At 37.0% G+C, this 22,438-nt stretch overlaps 1 protein-coding gene across 1 annotated transcript in view; it reads left to right on the top strand.

Moving 5' to 3' along the window:
* The window catches only part of LOC150091450 (exportin-4-like), a 748,459-nt gene that overhangs the window by 535,619 nt on the left and 190,402 nt on the right, over positions 1-22,438 (top strand). Inside the window, exon 16 of the mRNA XM_090383995.1 lies at positions 17,151-17,319. Coding sequence (XP_090240121.1) covers positions 17,151-17,319 — 169 coding nt within the window. The remainder of the gene's footprint in view (positions 1-17,150; positions 17,320-22,438) is intronic.

Below are 22,438 nucleotides of genomic sequence, written 5' to 3' on the forward strand. Positions count from 1 at the left end.
TCACTCGGTCCCACTGTTCACAACATCATCAGTGGTGGTAACATCATTATTCAGTCATAATGAAAGAAATTTAAAAATTCTCTAAGACCTGTATAGTTGCCATGCCTTTACAAAAGCAAAATCCCTTACATGATAGTAGTCATATTTTTAAGTATATCTGACATTATGTATTATAATAACTGCCAACTAGTGGTTCCTTTATATGAATATTTTTTATTCCTGATGAGTCACTGCTAACAACTAGATCAAGAGTATTGCATTCTCTTGTTGCCTCTCTAACATGCTGCTGAAGAAAACAGCCATCCAGTAATTCAGGAAATTTCTATTACTGTATGAGTAGTAGTAGTAATCATGACATGTGAGGCAAGAAAGCAAGCATATGAGCTTATGTAGCATCAGCCAAAAAAAAAAAAAAATCACACAACCATTCCCTCTAAATGTTTGTCCAGTTTCCCCTTAAATTTATTTAATTTATCAACTTCCACAACGACAGATGTAAGTTTGTTCCAGCAATTAACCATCCGCTGGCTAAAGGCAAATTTCCACACATCTATTCCACAGCTGTCTTTCCTCAATTTCAATTTATGACTCCTTAGGTTCGTAATCTGAACAAGTGGAAGAATCCCATCAGAATTCAGCATGCTCAGCCCATTCAAGGCCTTATACACCTCAGTCAGATCACCTCACAGGTGCCTAGTCTCCAGCCACTGCAATTTGCAGAACTTAAGCCTCTCTCTTGGTAAGAGGATCCCTTCATTCACCTCACCAATCTTGTTGCCATTCTCTGTACACGCTCAAGCAAATCTACATCCTTCCTAAAATGAGGCTTCCAGACCTGTACACAGTACTCAAGGCATGGCCTGACCATTGCCTTATACAGAGGGACAGTCGCCTCCTTTTCCCTGCTAGCAAACTTCCTGTAAATCATTGACAAAACCCCATGACCTACTCAGGCAGCCTGTCTGCATTGCTCAGAAAACTTCACATCTGACTACACAATTACTCCCAGGTCTTTTTAATTTTCTACCACCCTAAGTGTAGTACTACATAGTTGGTACGTTTCTCTGGAGTTACTTCTACCCATATGCAGTACTTTGCATTTGTTGATGTTAAACTTCAGTTGCCAATTCTCAGCCCATCTTCCCAAATTTTCTAGATCCTGTTGTAGTAGCACACTGTCATTAACAACCATGCCAACATTGGTATCATCTGCAAACTTTGACACTAAGACTGATATACCCTCGTCAATATCATTGATAAATATACAAAACAACAGTGGACCCAACACCGAACCCTGTGGGACTCCACTAATAACATTAGTCCACAAAGAGCAGCACCCATTGATTGCCACCCTCTGTCTTCTTCCACTCAACCATCCTTTTATGCATTGTAGCAAATTACCCTTAATACATTCTGCTTTAATTTGTACAGTAGTTTTCCATGCACAACAGTGTCAAAAGCTTTCCTGAAATCCAAGTTTCAGCAATTAACCATCCGCACCAAGTATATGATATCAAAATTATTTTTTGCATCCAGTTCCTTTGTAACCACATCATAATATCCTATCAGATTTGTCAGACAAGACTTTCCCTTAACAAACCCATGCTGTGTCTGAATTATTGCTGCAATCTTGTCTAGATGATCCTGCAATGTATCTTTAACCAGTGACTGCATTAATTTACCCAGAACAGAAGTTAAACTAACTGGTCTGTAATTACTCATGTCACCCTTCGATCTCCCTTTGTGAATTGGGGATACATTTGCACATCTCCAGTCCGTGGGGACCTCCCCTGAGTCCAAAGATGCTCTCATAATTATGGCTAAGGGTTTGCTTAGTTGCTTTGCCACCTCCTTTAATATAACTGGATAGATCCCATCCACCATAGGTGCCTTTCTTTTGTTTAACTTCAACAATTTCTCCTGCACTTTGCTGCTCTCAGTTATTACAAAATCATTTAAGCACCCTGCTATAATTTGATAACCTTCTGGCATTTTCAATCCTTAATAACTCCTCTTGTGTGAATATAGATGCAAAATACTCATTCAGTTTGTTTGCTATCTGAGCAAGATCATCAACAGTTGAACCATCAATATCAAGGGAACCAATTGTGATTCACCCCTTTAGAGTTTATATAAGTAAAGAAATCCTTGCTGTTTTTCTTATCATCCTTTGCCAAAGATTTCTCGTAATCTGCCTTCGCCTGCCTAACCTCCTTTGTGACTTGATTACAGACCTAGCTTATATCTGCCATAGGCATCTGGGTTGCCTGATAATTTATATGCATCTCATGCATTTTGCTTCTCTGCCACGAGTCTCATTAGTTCATTTGATAACCATTTAGGTCTAAACCTTGAACAATATTTCTTAATAGGTATGAAACGTTTAGTAGCTTCCACAATTAATTCCTTTTAATGCTTCCCACTTAGAATTTGCTGTTAGTAACATCATCAGTTGGTCCCACTGTACAGAATTTAAAAACTGTCTCAGGCCACTGTAGAACCAATCTATAAGTTTTTGTAAGAGTGGACTGCAACCTTGAAAGTTGCAGTCCACTGTTATAAAACATTCCGTTCGATTGGCCCCCTCTATCCCCCTGTATAGTTGTTCATTATACTCATCACATCATTTGGCCTATATGATAATCCTTTTGTCATTTTAGTTTTCTCAGCACATATACCACACCAAACAGACTCAACATTTCTAAGTTAATTGTGGTCTTGTCATTGATGAGGTATAATCCTCATCCAGTGCTAACCCAAGTACAGTAGAGACTTATTATTAGCCATATGGTGCAAGGAAGTCTGAGGCTTATGCTGCACCAGCTAAAAAAATTTTCTTAGTTACCTTAGAGAGAGAGAGAGCGAGAAGTAGAAGGGAAACACAAAGAAAGAGAAGAATGATGATATCCAGCTCAGGACCCTGGGTGTGCCAAGCCCATACTCACCAGATGTGAGCCCCTGGGGTTAATATTTCATAATCTGAATTTACATTCACTTCTGCTGGATTTCCAGCCACATTAGGATCAGGAGAAATGATTTGGTCAACATTGCAGCCAATTTGTCATTGACCCTGAATGACCCTTGCTCCTAATCCCCTATACTGACTACTGGCAAGTAATGTGAAAGAAACTGCTCTCCCAGTGGCCATATTGAAGGCATATAAAGATTTCAAATAAATTATACAAGGTTAAGCCACCTTTGATCGAAATACGACCATCTTCCCTCTTCCCTGCACAGTAACTAAAATGAGGAAATTGCTCTTGCTCAGTTCTATATAGAACATGTTCACCTTGTGTTTTCTTTTCTTCTGAGAATTAATGACCCTCCTGTTTTGTAATTTTTCTATATAATACTATTGTAACTGTTAAACATGTTTTTATTGAATCTCTGATTTTTTTTGGTGCAGGCTGTTTATGTTTTAGCACTTTTACTTCCCTACTGAGCTTTGTACATTCAGTCAACTTTTAGTATTAGTATTGGCAAATGATGCAAGGAATCTTGTACAGCCTAAGCAAAAAAAAAAAAAAAAAATCTTCCCACATCACCCGTTCAGAACCTCTAATAATTTTTCTAATTCCTCCTTAAATTTTTTCAAACTACCAACTTCAACAACACCAGAAAAAAAGTTTGTCCTGACAATTAACTACCCTCTGGTCAAAAGCAAATTTCCACACATCTGCTGCAACTATTCATTCCTCAATTTAAATTTATATCCCTCTTATATGTGTTGTCTGAGAAAGAGTAAGGATGCCATCAACATTTACCCTACTCACTTGATTCCAAGCCTTAGATACCACAATAAGATCTCTCGTGTCTAATTTCCAGATATGCAATTTGCAGAATCGAAGTCCTTCTTGGTAAGCATACTCCTTTTTTTTTTCCCTCCTCACTAGCCAGTTGCTCTTCTCTGCACTTATTCCAACAGATCCAAATCCTTTGTAAAATGAGCCTTCCAGACCTATATGCAATGCAAGATACAGCCTTGCCAATGTTTTCTGCATCTGAATAATTATCCTTATCCTGGTGCCAAAATTCCTACATATAATTTTGAAAAAAACCATGAACTGTCCTAGCAGCTTATCTGCACTGCTCAGAGAACGTCTTCTTTGACTGCACAGTTCAGTTCTTTTCCATTCTCTACTACTATGAATGTAGTACCATTCTGATGCTATGTTATTCTGGGATTAATGCAGCCCATATGTGGTACATTGTATATGACAATGTCGAACTTCAGTTGCTGCTTCCCAGTCTATCTGCCTAATTTTTATATATCTTGTTGCAGCAGCATACCCTTCTTACTGCCATACCCTGCGAATGTAGACATTAAACCTGATATGCCTTTACCATTATCATTAATAAATGTTGAAAACAACAATGGGCCCAGCAGTGAACATTGGGGAACTCCACTAACATTAATCTAAGAAGAGCAGTGCCACTGATAACCACTGTGTCTTCTCCCAATCGACGATCCCTTTATCCATAGCCAGGGCTGGATTTTAATATTTTTTACGCCCTAGGCACTTTTATTCTGAAAAGTGGGAAAAGAAGAGTAAAATATTTCTTATAATAAATTATACTGTATTAACACACTGACTGCGAATTACATTTTTTGATGTAATGTATGAACGTGTATGCCCTGTAACATGTATGAACGTGTATGCATGTAAACGTCTATGACTGTTGTCTCATGCTTATCTTGTTAAACTGACTTGTTTCGTAGAGAGTTAAATGTGCATTCTCCTGTTCAAAACAGTCGTACTCACAAATATGTACATGTGAGTTATATGTAAAGTGAGTGGCAGTAAATAGTGGAATAAGTTTGTGGTGTGACATTTTAAGAAAATAGTATTAATTTTAAAAGAAGACTAGTGAGCTGTATTTTCAATTTTTCGTATTCTTATCCTAGAATAATTTATTGTGTTAACTATGTTTGGCATGATTTAAAATGTCTGACAGATATATGCAAAAACACGAATCTGGTTATGAAAAAAGAAAAAAAGAAAAAGCTTTGGGTAAAATTAAGATTCAACTCCTGATATAAGTCGTTGGTCATTATTCGTTATGTGTCAAAATATGGCGAAGTACACGAGTGTTTCTTGGTGTTTGTTCTCATTGAAAAGCATGATGCAAAATATCTTTTTGACCCAGCAGCATCTCTTCTTGATAAACATGGAATAGATGTTGTAAATTGCAGATCTCAGTCTTATGACAACACTGCTAATATGAGTGTGATGTATTCTGGAGTCCAAACCAGATTCATCGAAGTCCATGTTACGATGCGATGCTGCGACATCACTGAAAAAAAAATTACAGTAAAATTCATGCAGCACTTGTTAATATCTCAGAATGCGAAGAACAAAAACCGACAGGGGTCATGAAGCAAAAGCTTTGATAAATAAACTGAACAGATTAGAAATAGCATTAATGGCTGTCATTTGGGAAGATCTAAAAAACATAGATATAGCAAATAAAGCAATAGATAGAGTGGAAAAACAAGAACCTGGAATTGATTTATGCATAATTGTGAAATTATATGATGCTCTTCTGGATTATTTGATTGATGTTCGAGACGAAGACAAATTTGATGATTTTGAAAAAATGGCAAAAGAATTCGTTCCATACTCCGATTACAGACAATATGAAGACTGAAAGCAGAAAAGCAAGAAACCGTTTGATGAAACACCAAAGGAATTGGTACATTTCTTTCGAAGATACATACTTACATTTTTTTTTTTGGCTGATGCTATATACGCTCATATGCTTGCTTTCTTGCATCACATGCCTCTATTACTATTATGAATTACATTTTGAATTCAAGTTTTTTATCATATTGTAGACTTACTAGTCACAGAAATGACAAAACGATGTGCTGCATATGGTACACTGCATGATACCTTCAGATTTCTTATAGAAGAAATTCAATCCAAAGCCGCAGCATTAGTCAACACCTACTTCTCCGACTTAGAAGTAGACTTCGTTAATGAATTCCGATTGTTTTCGGCACTGTACAAGGACAAAACGTCTGTGGCAGAATTAATAAAGGCACAAATAAAAGATAAAACTGATTACTAGTTTTAAAAATGTACACATATCTTTAAGAATTTATCTATCCATAATTGGATCGAATGCTGAAGGAGAGTGCTCATTTTCGAAACTTAAGTAGATCCAAAACTGTGTAACGCTCAACTATTAGCCAAGATCACTTATCACCATTGGCACTTCTGTGTATCGAGAACGATGTTACTTGTCATATGGACTTCGAGGACATTTTTAAAGATTTTGTTACAACAAGAAGCCGAAGCAAGAAACTTTTATAATCTTAAGAAATGTTACAAGTAATCTAGATATTGATGATATTGTAGATTTTTTTCCCTTTTAATTTCAAGTATAATGTTGAACTTGCATTATTTTTGAATCTGAAAACCTTTTCCTCCCTATTTTTTTTTACTTTTTTTTCCTTCCTTCGTAGGCCCTAGGTACAGTGCCTAATGGGAAATTCAGCCCTGTCCGTAGCAATAACTTCCCCCTAATGGTACAGTGTTCCAATTTGTGCAGCAGTCTTTCGTGTAGAACAGTATCAAAAGATTTTCTGAAATCCAAGTATATGATGTCAAAATTACTTTTTGCATCCAGTTCCTTTTTTTACTGTTTCACAGTATCCAATCAGATTGGTTAGACAAGGTCACCCCTTAATAAATCCATGGTAGGATTGCTGTATAACTTCATTCCTCTAAAGTAGAAATAAAGCAGGATCATCTACATTCCAGATGGTCCTGCTTTACTTCATTTACCAGTGATTTCATTATTTTCCCTGGAACTGAATTCAGTCTTGCAGGTCTGTAATTACTTACTTCACCTTTTGATCCCTCTTTGTTAATTGGGGAGACATTCACACAGCTCCAGTCTATACAGACCATCCACAAATGCTCTCATAATTATGGCTAAAGGTTTGTTTACCTCTTTTAACACAATCAGATAGAATCCATCTGTCAAAGGTATCTTATTTCCTTTTAGCTTCAAGAATTTCTCTTCCATAATCTTAGTGATGACAAAAAATCATTTAGCTTCCAGTTCTGGTATTCACATTCCTAAAAACTTCTTTGCAAGTGAATGAGAATGCAAAATATTTATGCACCTTGTTGGCCATCTGAACAGGGTCATCATAGGTTATGCTATTCATATCTAGTAAGTAATATGTTTCATTCCTTACTTTTCTTTGCATTCTCAGCCAAATCTTTCCTAATCTGTCTTAGTTTGCCTAACCCCCACATTAATAATATGATTGCAGCCTTCTATGTACAGTCAGTCCTCATATAACATAGTAGTTGTGTTCCTAGAAACCCCCGTACAATATAAATAACAGGCCTTATGGGAAAATAGGATTAGGTGCCGACCACCCAAGATTGAACATGCATTTCTAACCAAAGCATTACCAAAGACAATAAATAATTGTAATAAAAACATAAGTATTTTATTAAGATTTTTGCATAACATACAAAAATCCATTGCTATGCTTTGGCTTTTATCGTAAGCAAACTTGTTGTTCCTGATCTCTTTAGAAGATCAAACAAAGGTTTGATCTTCTATCCAAACAGATAACAGATGTTCCATCTCTTCCAATTCTGTATGTCTTGATCTGCTGTCTTTTGTTACATTTTGCATTGTTTCTGCTATAAAAGTTGCTTTTATTTTCTATGCATTCTTTCTAATTGTTCTCAGCAGTTAGGTTAGGTTATTTCCTAACCTAACCTTAAAGGTTAAGTTAGGAAATAAGTTTTCCCAACTTCATCTGTCACGCCTACATGTCAATCAATATATCGTTCTCGAATTCTACTGCCACTATTGATAACATGCACCGTCTGTTTACTGAGAATGCTGGGAAAAACTGTGGTAGCAGCAAACCAGTTTGCCATCGTTCTTGTGTTGGCTTTCTTTACCTTAGCGGCATTTCTTTTTCTCTCTGAACTTGCAGTATCTTCACCAGCATGCTTCCTTTTCACACTGTTTTCAAGTATTTTACTCATTTTTAGGGAATAAAGCACAATTACAGTATAAAAATAACAAAAACGAGGAGGCACATTTCATACCCACAAACAAAGCAGCACACGTGTAGCAACTGAGTAAACAACACAGTAAGTATTGCATTCAGCTGTTGTGATTCCGCCATGTTCGACTGCCATTTCTTGTAAATGCAAAGCTGAATCGTGCACAAGCGAATTCAGTTTGTATTATTTGTGACATCGTTCTCCTATTTATAAATCATGTAGTGTAACACGTGTTATAGGAGGACCGACTGCACTTACTGTAGGTTTTTGTGACCCTTGCTAGTTTGTTATAATCCCATGCATTTTTCTTCTCTGCTGCTAATCACATTATTCATTTGACATCCATACATCATCATCTTTTGGTTCCACTGAGAGGAATTATCTACAACCACTACTTTTATAGTCAGTTTTAAAAGCAAAATTCCCGACCTTTACCTTTTACAGTAGTTATATCTTTAAGTAGATCCCACATCAGTATGTTATTATCACTGCCACCTAGTGGTTCCTTTATTTGGATATTCTTAATGCATGAGGAGTCACTGCTGATAATTATCAACAGTATTACTTTCTGTAATTCTTCTCTAACATGCTGGTCTAGAAAAGTTGCAATCCAAGAAATCTAGAAAAGGCTTCCTACTGTGGGAGTGACCAATCCACAAGTTTCATTCAATACCTGGAAAGTTAAAATCCTCATTATAAGACATTCTGATTTAGTGGCCCACTTCATTTCTCTATATAGCTGTTTCTTATTCTCATCAGTCTTATGGTCTATAACACATTCCTACTCTCAGTTTTGTTTTAGTAGTGTTTATATCACACTGAACTTTCTCAACATAGCACTGGCTACACAGTGACTCAAATGGGTTCACTGCCTTATTCTAAATGCTTCTTAACCAAAAGCATAACCTACCCCAACCTGTACTGTTTGTCTTTTCAGTACACATCATACTTACCATATTCAGATTCTGCATCCTTTATGTCTGAGTTGCACTGTGTCTCTGATAAACTAAATGTCTACGTTTGATGACTTGGTCAGTACACGAAATTCATCAAATATTACTATTATTTCTAGTCATGTGGTGAAAGGAAGCCTGAGGCTGTTGCTGCATCAGCAAAAAAAAAAAAAAAAAAAAAGTTACCCTGAGAGAGAGAGAGAGAGAGAGAGAGAGAGAGAGAGAGAGAGAGAGAAAGAAAACAAGTCTGAAGTAGAAGGGAATCACCAAGAAAGAGAAGTATGATGATATCCAGCTCAGGACCCTAGGTGTGCCAAGCCCATACCTACCAAAAGTGAGTCCCTATACTTTTAGCATTAATGTAAATGCAAGTACAGGAACTCCCTGACTTACATAAGGATTGCGTTCCGTGGAATGCTACATAAGGCGGATTTTACGTAAGTCGGAATTTTCCCCATGTTTGTGCAGCACTCGCAACTGTGCTCGCTGAATTGATTGAATCAAAAAAAAAGAAATGTTCGATGAAAATGTAAATAGAATTATTTATTGTATTTATTAAATTTTTTATCTCATGCACAAGAAAAATTACAAAAGTGTACAGTTTAAAAAAAATTTCAAAATTATAAAGTTACAAAAAAAGAGAGGAGACAGACTTAACATCAGTAAGTTTTACCACTCGAGCATTGTTGCCAGAATTGACGTATTCAGCTGATAAGTACGTCACTGCTGAGGTTGAGGACTGTGGAGATTTAGAAGGGGTCGGCCGCTCAACCTTACGAAAGAACATATTAATGGATGACTGGACAGTGGCTATTTTCTTTTCATCATAGATTCCTTTGTAGCAAGCAAGCATATCATTCACCCCTATGTTAACTTTTAAGAATTGTTTGCTGTCAGGATCCATCTTCTCAAACCTCGCCATCTCTCTGGTGATGAAGCGTCTCTGCTCCTCATTTGTTTCATCTTGAGTTTTGTGAGAATTTTTTTCTTTCGCTATTGCTGCCTGCAAGTCAATAAGTTCTTCATTAGATAATTCCTTCTCTTCTTCCTCTATTAACTCCTCCACGAATTTGGCAACAATCTCCAACTAAAGTAGCTCTGCAACCTTTACAATTTTATCTGTAACCTCTTCGTATGATTCATCTTTTTCAAATCCGTTGAAGCCTTCTATGTGCTGTGGGCATATTTTCCTCCATACGCCCTTCAAACAACTTTTAGTAATTTCTGCCCAGGCCTTATTAATGTTTAAGATGGCGTGGTAAATATTGTAAGATTTCCAAAAGTCTCTTAACATAATTTTTCTCATAGTCTACTGCAGACAATGCCTTAGCAAATGTACGTAAATAGTATGCTTTTAAATTAGAAATAACACCCCGATCCATAGGTTGGATGAGTGAAGTTCTGTTTGGCGGTAGAAATATGACTCATGTTCGAATTGAAATTATCTGGATGCATAGGATGTCCAGGAGCATTATCTAATAGAAGCAAAATCTTGAAAGGAACGTTGTTGTCTTTCCAATATTTTTCAACCTCAGGAATGAAGCAGCATTTAAAACTATCCTCAAAGAGAGATATTGTTATCCATGCTCTCTGGTTCGATTGGAAATGCATGGGTAGTTTGGCTTTATTGATGCCCTTAAATGCACAATGATTTCCAGAATAGTACATAAGCAGTGGTTTTAATCTGTAATCTCCCACTGCATTAGCCCCAAGCAAGAGCGTGGCCCTCTCTTTTGAAACCTTAAAACCTGGCATTGTCTTTTCCTCTTTGGCAATGTATGTTCGATTCAGCATTTTTTTCCAATACAGAGCAGTCTCTGCTTGCAACGAACTTGGGTTGGGGTTCGCTGTACTTATCCTTAATATCTTTATGAATACTTGTTGCTTTTGCTTGAATGGTCATTAGACTCAGGGGCACTCACTTCTGAATCTGATTTTCCATCCATATTATTAATAGCTGTTCGATCTTCAATATAGCACCAGAACACTGTTTTGTGATCACTGTTTATCTAAGTGCGTTGATCGTTGATCCTTTGACATGTTCTTTTATACGCACACTGTCCTTTAAAATAGTATTCACTGTTGAAGCAGCGAGAACTAATTCTGTGCAATAGATGACAAACTTTGTCCTGCTTCATACTTCTTAATTAATCATCTTCATTTCTAAATCAATTTTGTTTTATAATAGGAAAAAATACATATATATTAGATTAGATACATAAAGCTTTCGGTTATCTAGTTAACCTTCTTCAGTTGATATGAAATGACAGTTAGAATGGAGGTGTGTACTGCCAGTCTGGTACGTGAAGCGCGTGGCTAATTGTTTGAGATTGAAGCCTGTGGTTGTGATGTATGTGGACGTGGCCAGTGCTTGTCAATGGACAAGATCGTCGCTTCGGTGATAGGGTGGACTTGACAACCACTGTTCCTGTTCACTGAGGTATTGGAGCATTTGATGTTTAACGATTCCAACCAGGCGCGGCGCAGATAATGGTGGGACTTGCCCACAATCACGACATCGCGGTGTGGGTCAATGTCGTGGTCGGTTGCCCAGACGTGCTCGGCAATAGCTGAGTGCTTCACATCCGCTAAGCGGATTGCTCTTTTGTGTTCGGAAAGGCGTTTTTCGAGCCGTCTCCCAGTTTTTCCGAAGTAGCAGCTAGTGCAGTCACGGCAAGAGATGCGGTAGACCAATCAGCTTTGTAGTAGGGTGGGGACAGGTGTTTTCACTTTGGAGACGAGGGATCGTAATTTCCTGCCTGGGAGTTGCACGCACTTTATCCCATGTGATTTTAAGATTCTACAGACCTGTTGTGTGACAGGTTAGGGTAGTATGGGATAAAGGCACTTGTGGTTGAGTCACCACCTTGGATGTTTCTGTTGGTCGCTACGTGTTTGTGTGCCTGTAGGTCACACCTGTCAAGGGTATTGATGGGATAGCCACACCTCGTAAGGTCTGCCTTGACTTTAGCAATTTCTGTGCGCCTCTCGTATACAGAGCTAGAGTGTGTCCAGGCACGAGTTAGTAAGGTTCGTGCAATGGCAAGAAGATGGCTACGCGCGTGTGCTGACCGGAAGTTGGTAAATTGGCCAGCACACATAGGTTTACGATGGACTGTTGTCAAGCATGTTTCTTTGGCAGCAGAACCAAACTAACACCAGACGATATCTCCACCGCCCTCAGACTGTGCTTAAGAGGCGGTGTAATCATGTTTAGTGACTCCATTTATCAGCAGGTACACGGCACAGCCATGGGTTCCCCAGTTAGTTCGGTCACGGAAAACATTGCGATAGAGGAGTTAGAGGGTCGTGCATTTACATACTTACCAGATCCCATTGTCTTTTGGTGTCGCTATGTGGACGATGTGTTCGTAGTTATCCCCAGAAATTCAGGTGACCGAATCTTAGCCCACCTCAACTCTCTGTCACCTTTCATAAAATTCACGATCGAGCTAGGGTCGAACAACACCATACCATACTTAGACACCCTTGTCCGGTGCGAGGGCACATGCTTGTAGACAACAGTCCATCATAAACCTATGTGTGCTGGCCAATTTACCAACTTCCGGTCAGCACACACGCGTAGCCATCTTCTTCCCACTGCACGAACCTTACTAACTCGCGCCTGGACACACTAGCTCTGTAAATGAGAGGCGCACAGAAATCGCTAAAGTCAAGGCAGACCTTACGAGGTGTGGCTATCCCATCAATACCCTTTACAGGTGTGACCTACAGGCACGTGACCAACAGAAACATCCAAGGTGGTGACTCAACCACGAGCGCCTTTATCCCATACTACCCTAACCTGTCACACAACAGGTCTGTAGAATCTTAAAATCACATGGGATAAAGTGCGTGCAACTCCCAGGCAGGAAATTACGATCCCTCGTCTCCAAAGTGAAAACACCTGTCCCCACCCTACTACAAAGCGGATTGATCTATCGCATCTCTTGCCGTGACTGCACTAGCTGCTACTTCCGGGAAACTGGGAGACGGCTCGAAAAACGCCTCTCCGAACACAAAATAGCGATCTGCTTAGCGGATGTGGAACACTCAGCTATTGCCGAGCACATCTGGGCAACCCACCACGACATTGACCCACACCGCGATGTCGTGATTGTGGATAAGTCCTGCCATTATCTGCGCCGCGCCTGGTTGGAATCGTTAAACATCAAATGCTCCAATACCTCAGTGAACAGGAAAAGGTTGTCAAGTCCACCCTATCACCGAAGCAACGATCCTGTCCATTGACAAGCGCTGGCCATGTCCACATACATCACAACCACAGGCTTCAAACCTCAAACAATTAGCCACGCGCTTCACGTACCAGACTGGCAGTACACACCTCCATTCTAACTGTCATTTCATATCAACTGAAGAAGGTTAACTAGATAACCGAAAGCTTTATATATTAGATTAGATATATGTATTTTTTCCTATTATTAAACCTGTTACAGTCTATATTTTTGTATCCGTTTCGCTCTGATCAACTGCAATTTTGTTTTGTTTTCTGGCACTACGACCACTTGCACTTTATGTTGGTTGCTTTCCCTTCATCATTGTAATATGTAAACTGGAATGAAGAGAAGTTTCTAAAATTTTTTTTTTATATGATTGAAGATTTCAATGAAGGGAAACTCATTTCACCATAATACCTTAACGTAAAAACCCACAAAATTCCAGTTATTGGTATTATCGCAAATGCAATAAGGTCGAGTTTATTACCCGTTTGTAATAGATTGCATTAACAGAAAAGCCCAATAAATCAGAAAGTGCAAATTGTTTTTATTGTTTTTTGGTCATGACTTCCAGAAAGATGCTTTAGAAAAATATCACAAAGGCATTCAGAATTGTTTCTTATAATGGGAACATATGATAACGATGAAAGGGTAGTGCAATTTTCATTATAAAAATGACCTTTTAGAAGTTTGCACCGGCTAGTAAAAACTTATGTAAAGTCAAATTTCCGTAAGTTGAGTATTTCGTAAGTCGGGGAGTTCCTGTATATGTGCACCTGTTTCTGCTATTAACAAATGTAACACAGCCATGTATTTCCCTGTTCCATGAGGACCACCAGCAGGCCTTGTAATCCCCAAATGTTTGCTTTCCAGATTGCTGCATGCCCCAGTAGAAGTATTACAAGAATCATTTTTACCTCTGCTGCAGCTGCTGTAAATCTGTTAGTCTGTAAATCTCACCCCCAAGCAAGCAGTTATCCTACCTGCCTAACATTGCCTCATTATCTTGCATCCCTTCTATTTAAGTATATAATTCAGACAAAGCGCATAGGATAGAAAAATTCTATCCTATGAGCCTTGTTTGACAAAGCTCTCATCATGTACTCTCTCCTCTTGTGTCTTGCAGATTGGCAGATACTTTCTTTATTCTTGACTTGTGACTCTTTGCCTTATACTTGTCTTGAGTAAATACTCATAAATCCTACTCTTGCCATCATTAGTACCAACATATGCAATATTAATTAAAAGTCAATAGCTGGTCCATGTTATTAACTTTTGCCCCTGCCAGAGCATCCATCTTACAAAATATGGTTTCTATTTCCCTGATAGAAACCAGTAATAGCTACTTCCTGTGGAACCAGTGCTTTCTGCCATGGAGGATTTCGTTGTGTTGTCTAATGCACTCTGGCATTGTGCTGAGTGCCTGATTGGTCCTGCTTTTTAATTTCTTTGAGAGCATCAACCCTATTCCTCAAGCCCTCATATAATCTTGTCAGATTGTTTAACTGGCACATAATCTTCTCACACACTCTACAATGAAATCGCACAAAACATCCCCATTGGTATCATGTCCTAGTGCAGATAATTAGCAAAGAGCGGTGCCTCCGTAGCCAGTTGGGTAGGAGCAGCAGTGCATAGCACACACTTCTTGATTATACTGGAGTTCGAGCCCGTGCCCACCAAATACGGAGGATTCGGAAAGGTCAGGGAATGACCACTGTATATCCCGGAGCAATGTGGCCTTAGTTGCTAATGCTCCTAAAAATCAAATAACAAACAACAAACATTAGCAAAGAGCAACAAGTAGTGCACTATATATAGCATTAGCATCAGCCAAAAACAAAAAAAAAAAAAAAAAAAAAACCTTCCTATTTCATCCATCCAAATGCTTGTCTAGTTCTGCCTTGAACTTATTTAAGTTTTCAATCTCCACTATGACAGATGGATATTTGTTCCGACTATTAACCATCCGCTGGCTAAAGGCATATTTCCGCACATCTATTCTACAATTGTCTTTCCTCAATTTGAATTTATGTTCCATCAGGTGAGTAATCTGAGCAAGAAGAAGAATTCCATTTGCATTGAGCTTGCTCAGACCATTCAAGGCCTTATACACCTCAATTAGATCACATCGCAGGTGCCTAGTCTCCAGATGCTGCAATTTGCAGAACTTGAGAACTTGAGTCTTTCTTGGTAAGAGCAACCCTTTGTTCCACTCACCAATTTCATTGCCCTTCTCTCTCTACTCATTCCAGCAGCTCTACATCCTAAAACGAGGCCTCCAGACCTGTATGCATTATTCAAGGTGTGGCCTGACCATTGCCTTATACAAGGGGACAATCAACTCCTTATCCCTGCTAGCAAAATTTCTGTATATCATTGACAAGACACCATGAGCTACTCTTGCAGCCTGTCTGCATTGCTCAGAAAACTTCATATCCGACTGCACAATCACTCCCAGGTCAATTTCATTCTCTACTACCATAACGTACCATATAGTTGGTAAGTTATGCTGGGGTTACTGCCACCCATATGCAGTACTTTACATTTGTCAATGTTAAACCTCAGTTGCCACTTCTCAGCCCATATCAATATTATTGATAAATACAGAAAACAGCACTGGGCCCAACATCAAATCCTGGGGACTCCACTAATAACATTAGTCCATGAAGAGCAGTGTCCATTGATTACCACTCTGTCTCCCACTCAACCATCCTTTTATCCATTGTAGCAACTTGCCCTTAATGCAATACTGCTCGAATTTGTACAGTAGTCTAATATAAGTATAGTTCTGATTTTCAAGGGAGCTGCTATCAATGGGTTCTTATTTTAGCATTAGCATTAGCATTAGTAGAGGCATTTGATGCAAGAAAGCAAGCTTATGCAGCATCAGCCAAAAAAAAAAAACCCACTTCCACTTCACCCCTCTGTTCGTTCAAAATACCTGTCCAGCTGAGCCTTAAACTTATTTAGGCTATCAACCTCCACCACAAGGGATGGAAGTCTGTTCCACCAACCAACCACCCGCTGGCTAAAGGCAAATTTCCGCACGTCTAACCTCCAGTTCTCTCCAGACCCAATCATTACCACCATTTTGAGCTTTTTTCTTGCTGCTTTTTTTTGAGGAATGAATTTAGTCTAATTTTTAAGTACCACATGAACTGAAAGATGAGTATAATCATATTACACTATTTCCATATTATGTGATGGCAATGTATATTATGCTGTTATATTTCTGTGTAACACTATTGAGATTCTAAATGCTTAGTGCATTTAGCAGAAATAAGCTAACATGGGTGATTAGGACCCTTGTACTATTTATTTAGTAAACTGCAGCATAGCAGTCAACTGCAGTTGACTGCTATGCTGCCACCACACCATAAAAAATAGGTAAAAATAGTAGCGTTTTTAAGATGTCTGCAATGTCATTGTATAATGCATGCTTTAATTGGGTTGAAACACATACAGAGAGATATAAAAATTTTAAAATTATTATTTACTCTTCCTTAACTTTTGCATTCATTTGCAGTTATTATTTAGAGACCAAACAGAATGGAAGCATATAAGTAAAGATCACAGTATCTCAATACATTTTCTGTATATCTTGTTTATTTCTCTGCCTGTATGTTTCTAGCTTTCCTTAATTTTGTATTCATTATAACTAAAGGCAAATACTGAAATAGGTTAAATAAATAAAAATCATTTGATTTTATTTATTTAACCTATTTATTTATTTAACTGAACATAACTTCTTTTGCTGAATAATTATATTTATAACAGTAGTAATTCCACTATACATGATTCTTAATGAAGACCATGAATTTTTTTGTTTATGATTGTAACTTATGCTCTTACAAGTATATCTTCTCTATAGTAATATATTTGAAGTTTTTTTTTGTTTTTGTTTCGTTTAGAGGTGATCGAGCCCTGAGATGCACAAGTTTAAACAGTTTGATTAAGAAACAGTCAGCTGGACAGTTCCAGATGTTGCCAACTCCTGCCAAAAGGAATCTCTTAAAAGCATTAGTGATTGTAGGGACAGCAAATAAAAATGCAGAAACTAAACAGTGCTATTGGGAAGAGGTTGGTAAGATAAGTAACGTTTTCTTTGTATTCATATAAAGTATCTGACATAAACTACCCTTTTTTTCCAGCATCCCATCATCAGTAGCAACAAAAAGCTGGTTATATTCAAATCTTGGTAGTTGAGATTGGCACAGAGTATGCTACAGTACACTACAATACACAGTGCCAATTTAGCACTTTGGACTTTAAAGGTTAATTCTGTCAAGGAAGTGTTTGTTGATGTTCAGAATTCCTTCTTGTTTGTGCTGTTTTATTAATTTTTTTATAGACAGAAAATAGTCTTCCTGTTGAATATGTAATTCATTCTCTTATGCAGTGATAAATTAGGTAATTTGATATTCTCATTTTCCTCTTTTTAATACAGTATGGCCCTGAATTAAATTTTTTTTGCTAATACTGATTAATATTTTTTCTTTCTTTGAGTCAGCACAAACCTTTGCCTTTAGCCAGTAGATGGTTGATAGTTGGAACAAACTTCCATCTGTTGTAGTGGAGGTCAACTTAAATAAGTTCAAGGCAGAACATTTGGAGCAAATGGATGGGTGAAATGGGAAAGTTTTTTTTTTTTTTTTTTTTTTTAGCTGATGCAATATAAGCTTGCTTTCTTGCATCATATGCCTCTACTAATGCTAATTGAAAGCAAATTCTTATGTACTGGTTAATTAGATACCCAGAACAAAGAGATTTCGTGATCAAATTGACATTTTGAGTGATAGCTAGTCTGTTAATTATATAAGTAGTGAAATCTCAAAATTCTGTAAGTTTAAAAATATTGATAATTATATATACAATAATTGAGTAACCACTAACCCAGCTAGGAAAGTTACTTTTCTTCATTTCCTTTAATTTACATTTATCTTTATGTTCAGATCAATAAATGGCAACACCCTTATCACCAAAGTGCTTAAGAAAGTTATTCTCTCAGGACAAAAGTGAGAAAACAGCGAATAAACTATAAACATAGCTGGCAATTTTTATGAATTTTTTTATAAGGTCTGCTAAAAAAAAAAAAAAAAAAAAAAAAAACCTATTTTTTTCCAATTTTGCATGAATCTTCCTTTTTTTTTATGAATCTTAATCAGGTTTGTGCTTATTTTCAAATGTGCATTTCCCAATACAGACTTAATGAATACCAAGGATATGGTCAATGTAATTACATTTATTGATAAATGTCATAGTAAAATAAATAAATCCACATATCAGCAGGACACATTATGATATCTTTCCTTATTTTTTTTCTTTTTCTTTTAATAATCAAGAGTTTGGAGGGAAATCTAAAATTTTGTGAAAACTATAATTTAAAGTAAATGCAAACCAGATAAATCATAACAATGATTTATCTTGGTTTGGCTTGTTTCAACAAACTAAACTGCAATGATTACTACATCTCTTTTATTACCATTGCATGGCATTAAATTTTCTCTACACTAGTGAGAGCATGAACAAAACCTAAAATGTGATACTGTTGCCAGTCTTTCAATGGACTTATGATAGTAATGGAAAAACTTGCTTTACATATGAGGGATGATCACAAAGTTTGGGGTCTGACTAGACCTTGAAATTGCAGCATTGTAGCACATTATGACTTGTCATAACATGTTTGGTATCTCATCTAAATAAATGGAATGTATGAACTGCCTGTTTATCTGCAATCAGACTGAATTAGCATGCATTTGTTAGGTGTTTTATGTGTTTCACTGCATTTTAAAATGAATGATTTTATTGAACAGCAAATTTGCATCAAATTTTGTTTAAAATTAGGGAAATATGCCACAGAAACCCATGTATGTTCTCCGAAAGCTGATTTTAAAAGCTTTTGCAGAAGATGATATGTGTATTCAACACTTTTGAGTGGTTTATGAAGTTTAAAGAGGGCCACTTGTCCATCGAAGATGATGCTCGCTCTGGCCATAAAGCTTCAAAACTAATGATTTGCTTGTGTTCATAACATGATCAGAACTGATAAATGTTTAACTGACGTGTCAAACTTAAGTTACTAGCGAAATTGGTATTTCTTATGGAACATGTCAGTTTTCACACAAGATTTTGCAAAAAAAGAAATTCCAAAGGACACATTGCCTAACTGGGCATTTTAGCCAAGTTTGTGCCTTTTGTCATTGCTGAAGAACACAGCGATCAGCATGAGATTGCCCATAGAGCTCTCAAAAACTTTTATAAATGCATCTGAATTCACCACCACCACCACCACCACCACCTTTGTAACCTTTCTTTTAATGTCCTCTACACCATCAGATTTTCATCCTTTTAGTGTGGATTTGATTTTGGAGAACAGGTCTAGGGGAAATAAATCAAAATAAGTGGGGCTTATCACCACAGTCTCACACTTTTAGCAAAGTGTGAGATTGTGATGTGTGATGATTGTGCTTTTGAGTTTTAAAATTTTAACTGTTTTTTTTAATTACAAAGCAGAATGTGTTTGTCTTTGTGATCACTACTAGAGCATACTAATGCAATAATTAATAATTAGTATTGTGCAGTTTTACTACCTGAATGCCAAGATACCCTAACAATCAAAATAAAATCAGAAAATGGCCTGAATTGATACTGACTTCTAGAAGTGCAAATGCACAGCTCCTTGCCCAAGGAGACACACCCTCACACACACAAAAAAAGAAAAGTACCACATTTGCAATAAATAAAATGAAAACAAAGACCCCACAAGAATCACTTCTTTGTGGAACATAGAATTCCAAAGGATTGTATTTCAGTTGTTGGCTGCTATCCAGTGAACCATCAACAGATATCCATATACCACTTTTTCACGAAGGGTGATAGGTGAAAGGGTTTCTGATGCTGAATGTTGCAGTATGTTACTGAAGAGCAAATACCTAAAATTGTTTTCGAGTGCTGTTTGCTGTTTGAGTGAACTCTGTATATAAAAAAAAAAAAATTATAAAAGTTCATTTTTTACAATTCTGATTTGATAAGGAAATTTATAAGTATCTGTATTATTGCCTGTTTTATATTATCTAGCAAGAATGTTCATAATGATGAGCCTTAATTTGGTGTGGGTTGTACTCTCAGTTTTCAATTGGTTTATAAAATAATTGTGCATTATTATTTTAATTGGTATCCATAACAATGAAAATATTCTTGATTAATGTGCTTTCAGTTATTTCATGTTTACTTATTTGTACTGTTTAAAAAATTACATTATGTAGAAGTCGTGTTCCTGTCTATGAGCTAGTATCAGTGACAAAATTTAGATTTCTGGACAGATCAAAAATATTTAAAATAAAAGTTATACAATTGATTAAAATAAAAGTTTGTTTTTTTTTTAATTTGGCCAGCAGTTTAAATTTACTAGTTAATATTTTGTAAATCTGTCCTTTCAAATGTGTTTTATGATCAGTGGGAAAACCAAGTCTGCCACCATGGGTGATGCGGAAAGAGCTGGAAGGCTCTGAGTGCTGGCTTAGTGTGGTTGTTAAGGATCATAGGTGTGCCATTTGAAATTTTGTGGGGAGGGGGGGGAGTTCTGTTTGACCTCTAAGGCAGTGATTTGTTTTCCATCGATTTCATTTCAAACATAAAGCATTCTAAACACATTTCTATCACAGATAGAATTCCTCTTCATTTGAGAGTGTTTAGAGTATCAGTAGCAAACAAAAAAAAAAAAAAAAAAAAAAAATCCAAAGGATGAAGATTATCTTAAACTGTGATTTTTGAGGACTGCAGTGGATTAGAATAAAATTATACTTTGTGATTTGGTATGACTCTCATAAGTGATAACACAAGGCTATTCCATTCAAGCTCCACCCAAATACCATGACAAACCAGTAGAATTCTTCCAAAATATGGTCAAGAATATCCAAGGGTTAAAAAAAAAAAAAAAAAAAAAAAAAAAATTGCAGTGTGACAGGAGATGAAAATGTGGAAGCACAAAGGCTTTTATTGGTGTATTCCATTACTGCAGAAGTCTAGAGATGCCGAAGTGATTAGCTAGACATTGATTAAAAGCTGTGGCCAAAGTAATGGTGTGAGTGATGGTTAAACACAGTGAACAAAGCCATTGAAGTGTTTGCCTGTCAGCCAACATTTAAAATTAGAGATATGTACAGATACGTAAAGCAGCAATCATTATTACAAATATGATTGATTGGCTACTATGCACTGTAATATCCAATGAATCCACAGTTATCAAATTTAGTTTTTGTCTTGTTTGTCAGATACAAACTAAATGAGGAAGCTTCTATTGCTATTTAATCTACCAAAACATACTATATGGGTGGAGGAGTATTTTAGTTTATTGATGAATTGATTAAGGGCAGTCACTTGGATTGGAGTCAGTGTGTTGAGGTAAGCAAGATTTTGCCAGAGCCATGATCATTGAAAAGATGGGGATTATTCTTCATATTCAGGCTGTTGCACCAGAAGCAATCTCCACCCAGGGCATACCTACAGAACTAAATCAAGTTTGATAAAGCCATTAAAATTGTCAGTTTTATGCAAAGCTAGCCACTGAATTGCTATCTTTTGCTCAGTTTTAAAAGAAGGTGGAAAGCTATCTGCTAGTTAGTATAAAAAGCCTATTAGCTTTTATGATAACATCCTTGAATGTTTCCCATTTATAATTTGCTGTTGGTAACGTCATCAGTTGGTCCTACTGCACAGAATTTAAAAACTGTCTGAGACCACTGTAGACACCTTAATGAAAGCAAAAGCACTTTTCCTTGCTTTTGACAGTAGTTATATCTTTAAGTAAATCCCGCATCAATACATTATAATTACTGCCACCCAGTTTGTCTTTTATCTGCAGATTCTTAATGCAAGAATTGTCACTGCTGATAATCAGTTCAAGAGTGTTGTTTCTCTAACATACTGGTGTAGGAAACAATCGTCCAATAAATCCACAAAATTTTGCTTCTGTGTTGAGTGACTGACCACAAAGTCCAGTCAATATCTGGAAAATCAAAGTTCCCCATTATAAGACATTCTCATTTACTGGCCCACTCTGTTTGTCTATATAGCTTTTCATTATACACATCACAGTCATTTGCTCTGTAATATACCACTACCCTCATTTCTGATTTTTGTTTTTCCATTGCTTATGTTACACCAAACTAACTCAACATTACACTTTCCACCTATGTAA

Source organism: Mastigoproctus giganteus, chromosome 1 (assembly GCF_048544385.1).
Source record: "Mastigoproctus giganteus isolate SK-2022 chromosome 1, ASM4854438v1, whole genome shotgun sequence".
Classification (NCBI taxonomy): domain Eukaryota; kingdom Metazoa; phylum Arthropoda; class Arachnida; order Uropygi; family Thelyphonidae; genus Mastigoproctus; species Mastigoproctus giganteus.